At 43.7% G+C, this 13,946-nt stretch overlaps 1 protein-coding gene across 5 annotated transcripts in view; it reads left to right on the forward strand.

Annotated features, from left to right (window-relative positions):
- The window catches only part of snx27b (sorting nexin 27b), a 59,290-nt gene that overhangs the window by 22,507 nt on the left and 22,837 nt on the right, over positions 1 to 13,946 (forward strand). For all 5 annotated transcript variants that reach the window (XR_009817585.2, XR_009817586.2, XM_072915583.1 and 2 more), the window contains exons 2-6: positions 2,320 to 2,551; positions 5,497 to 5,689; positions 5,763 to 5,827; positions 5,889 to 5,993; positions 6,074 to 6,152. Coding sequence is in view for 3 of the 5 variants with exons in the window: in XM_072915583.1 (XP_072771684.1) it covers positions 2,320 to 2,551; positions 5,497 to 5,689; positions 5,763 to 5,827; positions 5,889 to 5,993; positions 6,074 to 6,152 (674 nt within the window). In the remaining 2 variants the exon portion in view is untranslated. The remainder of the gene's footprint in view (positions 1 to 2,319; positions 2,552 to 5,496; positions 5,690 to 5,762; positions 5,828 to 5,888; positions 5,994 to 6,073; positions 6,153 to 13,946) is intronic.

The raw sequence follows: 13,946 nt of genomic DNA on the forward strand, positions 1-13,946 counted from the left end.
ACACAGTAGTGCCTTGCTTCTGTGCCGGCATGATGAGACCAGTTTGTTGCGTTTGTTTAATGTGGACATGCTGGGGTGGTATATAATAAATTGTTTTTCTTTCAGGCACAGGTTACATCTTTTAGTTGCAGTGTTGTAGGGTGAGATGGATGCGACAATTTGCCATGTAATAGCGTAATCAATTTTATTGTCTTTAAGAGTCCATATGTATTTGCTCAGCTATGTAGAGTTCTTGAGTTGGGGCCTACGGAATGACACTGTGTGGCTGTTACAACGGGTTTTAAAGGTGTTTTCTGTGAGTCCAATCTATGTCTCTGTTAGGGATGTCCCGATCCAGGTTTTTGCACTTCCGATCCGATACCGATATTGTTTTTGCATTTCCGATACGAAAGCGATACTGACCGATACCGATACTGATCGATACTGGCCTATCCGAGCATGTATTAAAGTTTAAAGTTATTTAGCCTACTTAGTTGTCAGAATCATGTTGAAAAGGGTTTTAGTACTCTTGATAACAACTAGCCAGCTGAATTAGGGGAGTTTGAATAATACACAATGGTTGGTAACAAAAAACTGACCTGTTTATTCAAGGATAAACACAAAATTATACATGACAAACAGAAATGGCATCATTGAACTAGGGCTGGGCGATATGGCCTTTTTTTAATATTGCGATATTTTAAGGCCATATTGCGATACACAATATATATCTCGATATTTTGCCTTAGCCTTGAATGAACACTTGATGTATATAATCACAGCAGTATGATGATTCTATGTGTTTTGATTGATTGATTGAGACTTTTATTAGTAGGTTGCACAGTGAAGTACATATTCCGTACAATTGACCACTAAATGGTAACACCCGAATAAGTTTTTCAACTTATTTAAGTCGGGGTCCACTTAAATTGATTCATGATACAGATATATACTATCAGATATATACTATCATCATAATACAGTCATCACACAAGATAATCACATTGAATTATTTACATTATTTATAATCCAGGGTGTGGAGGGTAAGTGTCAAAAAGACAGCCAAAAGAGTTTGATATGAGAATAAATCTAAAGTTAAAATATAGGGTAGAAATGCACCCATTTGCAGGAAATGTACCGGTAGTCTTGATTTTCTAAATTTTCTTTCAAGGCTTGCATGTCTACATTAAAACATTCTTCTTCATACTGTATTAATATGTGCTACTTTTAAACTTTCATGCAGAGAAGGAAATCACAACTAAAAAAATCACTAATTTTTTCATATGGTGTTGATGTGGAAATTGTTGCCTCGGCATTTTGATGGTGTGGACGTGTGGCACCGAATGGAGATAAGCGTCTCGACAGACGTCACAATATTTGAACAATGATGACAAAAACTGTTTTCTCTGTCGTGTCCGTGTGTCAAATTGTTATGCGCTTATTTTTTTATTTGATTTTGTGCGTGGCATAGATTTGCTATGCGCAGAGGACGCTTAAACAGTGCGCAATTGCACAGGCGAGCACCTTAGAGGGAGCGTTGCTCGCACGGCTGCGCTAGCATCACAGCTAACGTTAGCCATGCTGCTACCTCTCTGCTCGGGGAGGACGTATACGTATGTGACGTATGACGTGACAGTACGTGACGTGTGTAAGAAGGTGCACTTGCTGTCTGTGAGAGGGAGACACAGGAAAGAGTGAGAAGAGCCTGTCGTGCAATGCCAGCAGCTAAAAGCAACTGCGTGAGAATTCAGACCTGTGGATGTGTTGGTGTGCTGGAAAATGCGGAACGGAAATTACGGAGCAGCAGAAAAGTGGAATGTATTATTTAAATCGGTGCGTTGGAAAACACGGACCGGAGTTTTTTTTTAAACTGGAACTGGATCGGCATTTTCCCATGCCTTGCCGATACGCAATTTTTGGCAAATATCGGCAGCCGATCCGATCCAAATATCGGATCGGGACATCCCTAGTCTCTGTGTTTGAGGTGTCCTTACAGGTGACGCTGGCTTGGTAATCAACTGATGTTTTTAAACGGTTTCCGTTAAGTGTGCAATTAAGCCTTTATCTGCAATTGCAGTTATGTGTGGAGTTAGAGTCGTTAGCTGTTGCTTGTCTGTGTGTGCTCAGCTTATCTATTTTATGGCGAAACGTAGTTAATCTTAGAACTGGAATCCAATGTATATCAAATTATAGATTTTGAATCGAAAATTGTTTTGACTCGAGAATACATTCTGAATCGAATCGTTACCCCCAAGAATCGAATCGAACCGTGTGGTGCCCGAAGATTCACAGCCCTAGAATTTACCTCTCTTGCCTGCTTGTCTGTCCTCTTTCAAATAGTAACGGAGTGAACGTGGAGGGCGTGACGCACAAGAAGGTCGTGGATCTGATCCGGGCCGGCAATAGCGAGCTGGTTCTGGCTGTGCTCTCAGTCCCGCCTCAGGAAGCGGACTGCCTGGACCTAGGAGACGACAGCTCGGCCCAGTTCTGCTACGACTACTCAGACAAGCAGGCCGTTCCCATCTCTGTGCCCAGCTACAAACACACTGAGCTCAACCAGGAGAAGTTTGTGGTAGGCGTGTGGCTCTTTTATCACAAAAGACAATGTGATACGTAAACCAGGGGTCCTCACTTACATTAGACCAATGGGCAGAATCTTTCTCAGCAGACACTGTGACAGAAGAAATAAGTGCTTATTAAACTTTAGGGCATGTTGGTGGAAGTGTGTTACTGCAGAAAGTGAGCAGTTATTAACAGGAAATTAACAAGTAGATTAATAAGAGTTTAGAGCAAAGATATTATAATAATAATAATAATAATAATAACTGGGATTTATATAGCGCTTTTCTAAGTACCCAAAGTCGCTTTACATGTAGAACCCATCAATCATTCACACCTGGTGGTGGTAAGCTACTTTCATAGCCACAGCTGCCCTGGGGTAGACTGACGGAAGCGTGGCTGCAATTTGCGCCAACGGCCCCTCCGACCACCACCTATCATTCATCATTCAATTCACCGGTGTGAGTGGCACCGGGGGCAAAGGGTGAAGTGTCCCGCCCAAGGACACAACGGCAGCGATTTTTTTGGATGGTAAGAGGCGGGGAGCGAACCTGCAACCCTCAGGTTTCTGGCACGGTTGCTCTACCCACTACGCCATGCCGCCCCTCATGCCATTATGACGGCAACTAAACACAGGTGCTCTGTTGCTGTGTAGTAGCGGTCCGGCGTACACGTAAGGAGAGGGCGGATTGATCCGTATAGCTGTAGTGTCCATACCAAGGGTAGTATCAGTATACAATTGGTACTAGAGTGATTAGATTGATATTTTCATTTCAGCAAAGTAATTGTTATTATTAATGTTCACAAATTCAGGGGATAAGTCCTTGGACACAGGAGGATTTCTGATTTAAATGAGTAGTAGATGGTCGTTTTTTGCTTTAGAGTTTGTTTAGTTACTGTGTAGTATTGTTTTGCTCAAATGATTGTTATGTAATGGAAGAGAATAAGGAATAGTTTAAATGTTGTAACAAATGAGAAGAAGGAATTAGTTTAAGGATAGGATAGTATACAACGGACTTAATTTATCCCACAATGGGAAAATTATGTGGTTGCCGTGCGGATACAAAAACTACGATAAACAACTCATGAAAACAAAAGGGAAACATCAAAGAACACAAAGGACATTAAATACATCAAAATAGCACAGAGCTGATTCAACAGGCTGCTACTTCAGCGGTCCATTTCTACATACAGCTACAAAAGTAAAACAACGAAAATACCAAAACAAAGACCAATAAATAATACATATTGCGCGTATATTATTGCACCATGCATAGATGAACAACAAAACAAAATAAAACAAAACAAAAACACCATTTCAACACCCACATACCTGTACACCATCGCCTGCTGTTGTGGGTACAGCACAACCAGTATCAGGAACATACCCAACAAAGCAAACAAGAGACCCGACTCCATCCTAGGCTGCCCACAAGCTCTCAGCCAATTTTCAGTCCACGCAGATGAGTGAGAACCTGTCCAGGGAGACCGAAGTGTCATATTAAAGTTAAAGTTAAAGTACCAATGATTGTCACACACACACTAGGTGTGGCGAGATTATTCTCTGCATTTGACCCATCACCCTTGATCACCCCCTGGGAGGTGAGGGGAGCAGTGGGCAGCAGCGGTGGCCGCGCCCGGGAATCATTTTGGTGATTTAACCCCCAATTCCAACCCTTGATGCTGAGTGCCAAGCAGGGAGGTAATGGGTCCCATTTTTTTTATAGTCTTTGGTATGACTCGGCCGGGGTTTGAACTCACAACCTACCGATCTCAGGACGTACACTCTAACCACTAGGCCACTGAGTATATAGATGCTCATTCAACCAGGGCTCTGTGAAGCTCGGCCAACTCGACGCTCAATGCTAGCGCCGCTGCCCCATCTCTTCCCCCATCTAACAACTGATATTTTTTCTACTGCTACCCCTTTTACTGATACTTAACTTATACGTCGTCTTTAAAAAACGGTCTTGGGGGGGTGGGGGGGGAAGAGTTTGCGTAATAATGTTGAATAGTGATATAAAACAAAATAACTAGCGTATTTTCCGGACTATAAAGTGCACCGGCATATAAGCAGCACCCATTAAATTTTTTGATTTTTTTTTTCTTCCATATATTAGCCACACTGGACTATAATTCACAGATATATATACGTTGTGAAATGAGTTATTTACATAGAAAGACATTGTAATTATTCATTCACATAACTTAGTTGTTTCCCAACGGTGTCTGTACCACGCCAGTGAATTTACTAAGGAATTTGTGATACTGAAAACAGTACAAAAATATTGCCCTTGTAAGTTAATAATACTAACACAACACTCGTAAAACGTGTTCGCATATTAGCTAATGCTAACGACGCTCACCTGATAACCTTATGATAGCATGTACAAATATGCATAAAAACACTCCTACAGACATCACACAAGGGACTGTTCAATCGCTATGAATTGTTTGTTATACTGTAAAAAAAAATTACAAATGTTGTTTGGAGAGATGAATGAAGAATTCATAAGAGTAGAAACGCTATTGTTGATTAGAAGATGGAACGGCACTTGTATGTGCGGTTCAATGCTTTAAAGAGCAGGAAACACTGTAGGCATTCACCCAGCAGCACCTGTCCAAAAGATGGTGCCATAACACAAACAATAACACACTATTTCAGAGTGTTTGCATGTGTTTCATGAAAACTATCTTCATTATGGACGTCAGAAGAAAAAAAAAGCCATACATTAGCCGTACCGTTTTATAAGACGCAGAGTTCAAAGAATAGGAAAAAAGTAGCGGCATATAGTCCAGAATTTACGGTAATAATAGTAAAAAAAAAATCAATTGCAGGAATCAAACCCCTCAACCTGTTTCCCTTGATACAGAGTACTCTCTGCAGTTTAGTACACAAACTGCGCTATTGGAGGAAATCAGTGTATATTTATAACCAGGATATTATCTTCTCTCCAGGTATATAATGTCTACATGGCGGGAAGGCAGCTGTGCGCCAAACGCTACCGGGAGTTTGTGATTCTTCACCAAAACCTCAAGAAAGAGTTTGCTAACTTCACGTTCCCCAAGCTCCCCGGGAAATGGCCATTTACTCTGTCGGAACAGCAGCTTGATGCACGGCGTAGAGGCCTTGAGGAATATCTCGAGAGAGGTGAGAAGGCTCCTAAAAAGAAATCTACATCTTGGTATTTACTGACTGTAATTCTTGTGCTTGTGGTCTGCAGTGTGCTCTGTGAGGGTTATTGGGGAAAGCGACATCATGCAAGAATTCCTGTCAGAGTCGGATGAGGTACGAAGTAATGATGACGCTTTGTATCTTTAGCTGCTTCCTCAACAAGTCTTTCCCCCAGAACTATAACGGAGTGTGGGATGTGGAGTTGAGAATAGCAATGCCTGATCAGACCACACTCACTGTGCGGGTTCGCAAAAATTCCACCACAGACCATGTCTACCAGGTACCAAAACAACAACAGGGGGTCCTGATTACACTACTTATCAGGGTCATTCTGTATAATGTACTTTCTTTATCTTTCAGGCTGTCGTCATGAAACTAGGGATGGATAGCGTCACGGCCAGCTACTTTGCACTGTTTGAGGTCATCAACCACACCTTCTGTGAGTCCAAACTTAATTGGGCCCCTTTTATATGGATACAATGCAACAGTACATTTGTAATCAGACTTTTTGGTACAAAAACGTAGGCGTTCCTCGGGAAATGCGTAAGCAAACAAAGACAAGTAGGTAAGATGAAAAGCAGTGTGCCGCCATTGTTCAGTGGAGATGGGAAACTGAACTACAAACCGGAAATACACTTCATTATCATACTAATGTCCGATATCGGCGGGAAAAACAAGTATAGGATGATATCAGCTCGCATCTAAAAACTTTTGATACAAGCAGACCTGCAGCACGTTGTATTTGTGCAAAGCTGGACAGCCGGTTAACATCTAAATGTCCTCCAATAATTTATGTATTACTAAATGTCCTCCAATAAGCACACAAGGTTGATGTTTTCGTCTACGTGTTTTAATTATGCAATTTACAAAAGGTAAACATGGTAGGCTATGGGCTACTAGGAGCTAGCGGCTACACAACAGCTAAAGCTAGATGTAAGTAAAAAGTATCTCAATCTATGCGCGCATAATCCAATTTGCGTGTGTGTGTACCAATTTGTGTGTCTGGATATCATCTGTGTGTCTGTACTGTATATCATCTGTGTGTTTATTCAGATCCACTTGTCTGTCTGTCCCTAATCAGAAAGAACCCTCGATAGGCTGTCTACTTACATGTGACTTTTGCGACACTTCTGCCGTCTAAGATTTGAGCGCGTGCATCCAGATGTGTGAGCATGTAATACAACTTGTGCGCGCCCATTCAGACGTGCGTGCAAGTAGCACAATCTGCATGTGCGTATCTGAGGTGTACCAACATTTAACCAACCACGGAAGACACCACGCAATTTAAACCAATGCGAAACTACGTACAGTTGAGGTGTGCGAAAGGGAGACGTCACACCCACCTAATGTTGTTTCGGACTGGTTTAAATTGTGTCGTGTCTGTGGTTGGTTAAATGTAGCCACAGTGGATTGATGGCTTGGTCTGAGATTGGGTATTTCGATCTGTCTGTGCAGCGATTTGACTATGTAAAAAGAGTTGTCTGTCTGGAACTCCCCCTTGCCTTTATTTATACTCGCCACGAGTCGGTGCCTTGCAGCCACTGATCATGTTGTTCTGCATTGAAGTCAACAACAATAAACCACTCTCGTACACTTGCTCAGAGCTGCCAAGCTTCACGCTTTGAGTGTGACAGACACACAATTTAACCCTTTCACACACTGTATGTCACACTTTACATTCCTTATGCTTATATTCCTCATTTACTACTCCGATTTTTTTCAGAATAATAAACTTTGGTTTTCGCAGCTTGCCGTGGTTCGAATAACTCTGACTGATTGATCGAAATACCCAATCTCAGACCAAGCCATCAATCCACTGTGGCTACATTTAACCAACCACAGAAGACACTACGCAATTCAAACCCATCAGAAACAAGGTAAGGCGGGTCTTGACGTCTCTCTTTCACACGTGTCAGCTGTACGTAGTTTCTGATTGGTTTAAATTGCGTGGTGTCTTCCGTATTTGGTTAAATGTAGGCACACCTTAGATACGCACACGCAGATTGTGTTACATGCACAAGTTCTATTACACGCTCACGAATCTGGATGCACACGCTCAAATCTTACACGGTAGAAGACAACTTAAAACACACATACGCGGATCTGAATACCCAGACTCAGATGATATACAGACACACAAATGAGTAAATTCACACGCTAATTGGATTACACACGCACATATTGAGATACACGTTTGCAAATAATTTTGCTACAATAACACTTCCATATAATTGTCCTAAATTGAACAGTTGTAGTCTAAAACACACTATTTGCAAATAAAGAAAAAATATAAAATAATTATGGTTGCGTATTACTTATACATACAAAGTCTCCAAAGTAGATGGGTTATAGAAAATGTCCAGTAGCAATCGTGTCCGCATCCCTCCACTAACTGAGTCATGAGTTAACATGAGGTGACTTAATCAATTATTGTGACCTTTATGTGTCACCAATAATAAATTACCACTTCACTTAAAAAGCATAAGTCTGTTATTGTTTTTTTTATTTTTTATATTCCTACCATTTTTATCTGCTCTGCTCCTCTCTGAGCTGCCACCTTACTGTGGTAGAGGAGTTTGCGTGTCCCAATGATCCGAGGAGCTATGTTGTCCGTGGGATTTATGCCCCCTGGTAGGGTCTCCCAAGACAAACTGGTCCTAGGTGAGGGATCAGACAAAGAGCAGCTTGAAGACCTCCATGAAGAATAAAAACAAAGGACCCAGATTTCCCTTGCCCGGGCGCGGGTAACCGGGGCCCCCCTCTGGAGCCAAGCCCGGAGGTGGGGCACGATGGCGAGCCCCCATGGGGCCCGGCCGGGCACAGCCCGAAGAGGCAACGTGGGTAGCCCCTCCAATGGGCTCACCAATCATAGCAGGGGCCATAGAGGCCGGGTGCAATGTAAGCTGGGCAGCAGCCGAAGGCAGGGCACTTGGCGGTCCGATCCTCGGCTACAGAAGCTAGCTCTTGGGACGTGGAACGTCACCTCGCTGGGGGGGAAGGAGCCTGAGCTAGTGCGCGAGGCGGAGAAGTTCCGGCTAGATATAGTCGGACTCACTTCGACGCACAGCAAGGGCTCTGGAACCAGTTCTCTTGAGAGGGGCTGGACTCTCTTCCACTCTGGCATTGCCAGTAGTGAGAGGCGACGGGCTGGGGTGGTAATTCTTGTTTCCCCCCGGCTCAGAGCCTGCACGTTGGAGTTCAACCCAGTGGACGAGAGGGTAGCTTCCCTCCGCCTTCGGGTGGGGGGACGGGTCCTGACTGTAGTTTGCGCTTACGCGCCAAACGGCAGCTCAGAGTACCCACCCTTTTTGGATTCACTTGAGGGAGTACTTGAGAGTGCTCCCCCGGGTGATTCCCTCGTTCTACTGGGGGACTTCAACGCTCATGTTGGCAACAACAGTGAAACCTGGAGATTCGTGATTGGGAAGAATGGCCGCCCGGATCTGAACCCGAGTGGTGTTTTGTTATTGGACTTTTGTGCCCGTCACAGATTGTCCATAACAAACACCATGTTCAAACATAAGGGTGTCCATATGTGCACTTGGCACCAGGACACCCTAGGCCGCAGTTCCATGATCGACTTTGTAGTTGTGTCATCGGATTTGCGGCCTCATGTTTTGGACACTCGGGTGAAGAGAGGGGCGGAGCTTTCTACCGATCACCACCTGGTGGTGAGTTGGCTGCAATGGTGGGTTGAGGATGCCAGACAGACCTGGCAGGCCCAAACGCATTGTGAGGGTTTCCTGTCAGAGAGAGTTTCAATTCCCACCTCCGGAAGAACTTTGAACATGTCACCAGGAGGTGCTGGACATTGAGTCCGAGTGGACCATGTTCCGCACCTCTATTGTCGAGGCGGCTGATTGGAGCTGTGGCCGCAAGGTAATTGGTGCCTGTCGTGGCGGTAATCCTAGAACCCGTTAGTGGACACCGGTGGTGAGGGATGCCGTCAAGCTGAAGAAGGAGTCCTATCGAGTTGTTTTGGCACATAGGACTCCTGAAGCAGCGGACAGGTACCGATAGGCCAAGCGGTGTGCGGCTTCAGCGGTCGCGGAAGCAAAAACTCGGACATGGGAGGAGTTCAGGGAAGCCATGGAAAACGACTTCCGGAAGGCTTCGAAGCGATTCTGGACCACCATCCGCCGCCTCAGGAAGGGGAAGCAGTACACTATCAACACCGTGTATGGTGAGGATGGTGTTCTGCTGACCTCGACTGCGGATGTTGTGGATCGGTGGAAGGAATACTTCGAAGACCTCCTCAATCCTACCTACACGTCTTCCTATGAGGAAGCAGTGCCTGGGGAATCTGTGGTGGGCTCTCCTATTTCTGGGGCTGAGGTTGCTGAGTTAGTTAAAAAGCTCCTCGGTGGCAAGGTCCCAGGGGTAGATGAGATCCGCCCGGAGTTCCTTAAGGCTCTGGATGCTGTGGGGCTGTCTTGGTTGACAAGACTCTGCAGCATCGCGTGGACATCGGGGGCGGTACCTCTGGATTGGCAGACCGGGGTGGTGGTAACTCTCTTTAAGAAGGGGAACCGGAGGGTGTGTTCTAACTATCGTGGGATCACACTCCTCAGCCTTCCCGGTAAGATCTATTCAGGTGTACTGGAGAGGTGGCTACGCCGGATAGTCGAACCTCGGATTCAGGAGGAACAGTGTGGTTTTCGTACTGGTCGTGGAACTGTGGACCAGCTCTATACTCTCGGCAGGGTCCTTGAGGGTGCATGGGAGTTTGCCCAACCAGTCTACATGTGCTTTGTAGACTTGGAGAAGGCATTCGACCGTGTCCCTCGGGAGGTCCTGTGGGGAGTGCTTAGAGAGTATGGGAGTATCGGACTGTCTGATTGTGGCGGTCCGCTCCTTGTATGATCAGTGTCAGAGCTTGGTTCGCATTGCCCGGAGTAAGTCGGACACGTTCCCAGTGAGGGGTTGGACTCCGCCAAGGCTGCCCTTTGTCACTGATTCTGTTCATAACTTTTATGGACAGAATTTCTAGGCGCAGTCAAGGCGTTGAGGGGATCCGGTTTGGTGGCTGCAGGATTAGTTAGGTCTCTGCTTTTTGCAGATGATGTGGTCCTGATAGCTTCATCAGGCCAGGATTTTCAGCTCTCACTGGATCGGTTCGCAGCTGAGTGTGAAGCGACTGGGATGAGAATCAGCACCTCCAAGTCCGAGTCCATGGTTCTCGCCCGGAAAAGTGTGGAGTGCCATCTCCGGGTTGCGGAGGTGAGTCTGCCCCAAGTGGAGGAGTTCAAGTACCTCGGAGTCTTGTTCAGGAGTGAGGGAAAAGTGGATCGTGAGATCGACGGGCGGATCGGTGCGGCGTCTTCAGTAATGCGGACGCTGTGTCGATCCGTTGTGGTGAAGAAGGAGCTGAGCCAGAAGGCAAAGCTCTCAATTTACCGTTTGATCTCCGTTCCCATCCTCACCTATGGTCATGAGCTTTGGGTTATGACCGAAAGGACAAGATCACGGGTACAAGCGGCCGAAATGAGTTTCCTCCGCCGGGTGGCGGGGCTCTCCCTTAGAGATAGGGTGAAAAGCTCTGCCATTCGGGGGGAGCTCAAAGTAAAGCCGCTGCTCCTCCACATCGAGAGGAGCCAGATGAGGTGGTTCGGGCATCTGGTCAGGATGCCACCCGGACGCCTGCCTTGGGAGGTGTTTAGTCCGACCGGTAGGAGGCCACAGGGAAGACCCAGGACACGTTGGGAAGACTATGTCTCCCGGCTGGCCAGGGAACGCCTCTGGATCTCCCTGGAAGAGCTGGACGAAGTGGCTGGGGAGAGGGAAGTCTGGGCTTCCCTGCTTAGGCTGCTGCCCCCGCGAACCGACCTCGGATAAGCGGAAGAAGATAGATGGATGGATGGCATTTTTATCTGGGTAATTTCACTTGATCAAGTTTTTTCTAATATTCTATACTACAAAATATAAAAGTATGTCCTTTGACTCATGCTGATATCGCATTGGATTAATATCAATATTGGCCAATACTCAAGGCTCCACTATCGACATCGCATCGGAAGTGAAAAAGTATCTTATCTTTGGCTTTATTCAAATTGCAGGTCAATTACGATTTTTTTTCCCATAATTGCGCTATATCCGATTTTTTTTCATGTCAATGTGAACAGTACAATTTTGAGTTTTTCAAATTCGACCTGGGCCTCTTTCTTATGTGGACATCAATCGGATGTGTCAATGTCGAGTTAATCCGAACAATACCTCATTAAAAAGTGCAACGCTTCATATTTCACACCCAAAATAGATGGTTGCAGAATAGTTAACCTATGAGCAAAAACAGGCGAAAATAATATGCTTTAGGAACTCGCGTCTGTGTTCCACCATTCCTGTCTCTGTAATGACTTGCAAACTCCGTAACTTACTATTCTGTAAACATAGCAGCACCTGTGACATCATGACGTTTGGTTTCATTACATTTGGACTATTGAAACTAACTTTGTTGGAGTGAACCAGGCCTCACTCGCTTGATTGCAATTTGTCCAAAATGCTGCTGCCCGCCTTTTAACTGGCACAAAAAAACATTACACAATACCCCCATTTTAGCATCGTTTTACTGGCTCCCAGTTCATTTTAGAATTCATTTAAAATGCTATTGTTTTTAAATTTCAAAGGATTAGGACCACAATATATTTCAGACCATGTAAAAGTCTACTCCCCAACAAGGTTTCTGATGTCTGCTGAACATTTTTTCTCCTTGTTGTCCCAAAAACCTGATTAATATCCAAAGTGTATTGTGCATTTTCGGCTTTGACTCTGAAATTTTGGAAGGATTTTCCTCTGGTTATTCGGACGTCTTCCTCTGTAATAAGTGTTAAATCATGTCTTAAAAACATTTTTTAATTATTGGCTTCTAAACCAGCATGATAAATGTGTGATCTTAATCTATTTTATTTTATTTGAATGTATTTTATGTTTTTTTTCAGTTAAATGTTTCTTACATTTGGCTGTCCTTAATTTTTTATCCTGCTTTTATGTGTGTTTTAACTACTGTGCAGCACTTTGTGAAACCTTTATTGTTTTTCTAAATGTGCTATATAAATAAAATAGATTGGATTGGATGATGTCATGACTTTATGCGGGTCAGATTACGTTCACAATAGACATCGCATTTTTCTTGTAATATGAACGATTACATAAAAAGATCGGATTTGAGAAAAAATATCCATATAGGGCATCCTATAACCTGCAGTGTGAACATAGCCCAAGGGTCGGCAACCCAAAATGTTGAAAGAGCCATTTTGGACCAAAAAAAAAAATTTAAAAAAAATTGTCTTGAGCTGCAAAAAATTAAAAGCCTTATAGATGTTATAATGAAGGCAACACAGGATGTGTCTATATTAGCTATAACAGCCTACTATGTGTCGCAGGCTGACGCAAATCTTCATTGACAGAAATTTTGAAATGTAATATTTATTCTACACATTTTTACAACATAGGAAAACCTTAGTAAAATGGAGGCTTTTCAGAGGTTGAGATAACTCCTGGAAATTACTGACCATTAATGTAAACGGCACGCTGTTTTCTTCTAATAAATATATTACAATCTTTGCAAGCCGGGTAACGATTGCTGTGGTTTATAATGACACACAAACAACTATTAGAAATACAGTCAATATTACATACAGATACTATGTCATGAGACATGCAAATATAAATTAAATACCCAAAGGACATAAGTAAAGGAAATTAAATGAGCTCAAATATACCTACAAACGAGGCATAATATTGCAATATGTACATACAGCTAGCCTAAATAGCATGTTAGCATCGATTAGCTTGCAGTCATGCACTGACCAAATATGCCTGATTGGCACTCCAACAAGTCAATAACGTCAACAAAGCTCAACTTTGTGCATTCACGCACAGTATAAAAATTTGGTGGACAAAATGAGACAAAGGAGTGGTATAAAACATGTCTTACTGTGGCAGCATCAGAGAAAGTTGTACATGTAAACAAACTACAGTGAGTTCAGGGTCCGCCGAAATTAGCTTGTTTAATTTACCCTGTGCAATGTTTAAAAATAAAGCATGAATGTGATGTTCGTATTGCTTAGCATATATTAAGCGACATTGGATTGTATTAATAACTAAGTGGCCGAATACATTTTTCTCTACGCTAGTTTCTTTTTCTTTCCATTTCATGATTTTGTTCATTTTCATTTTAAATCCTATTAAAGATGCTTACACAAAAGCATAGCAGTTTCAGGTTTTACATTTTGTT

This window comes from Nerophis lumbriciformis, linkage group LG21 (genome assembly GCF_033978685.3).
Source record: "Nerophis lumbriciformis linkage group LG21, RoL_Nlum_v2.1, whole genome shotgun sequence".
NCBI classification, from domain to species: Eukaryota; Metazoa; Chordata; class Actinopteri; order Syngnathiformes; family Syngnathidae; genus Nerophis; species Nerophis lumbriciformis.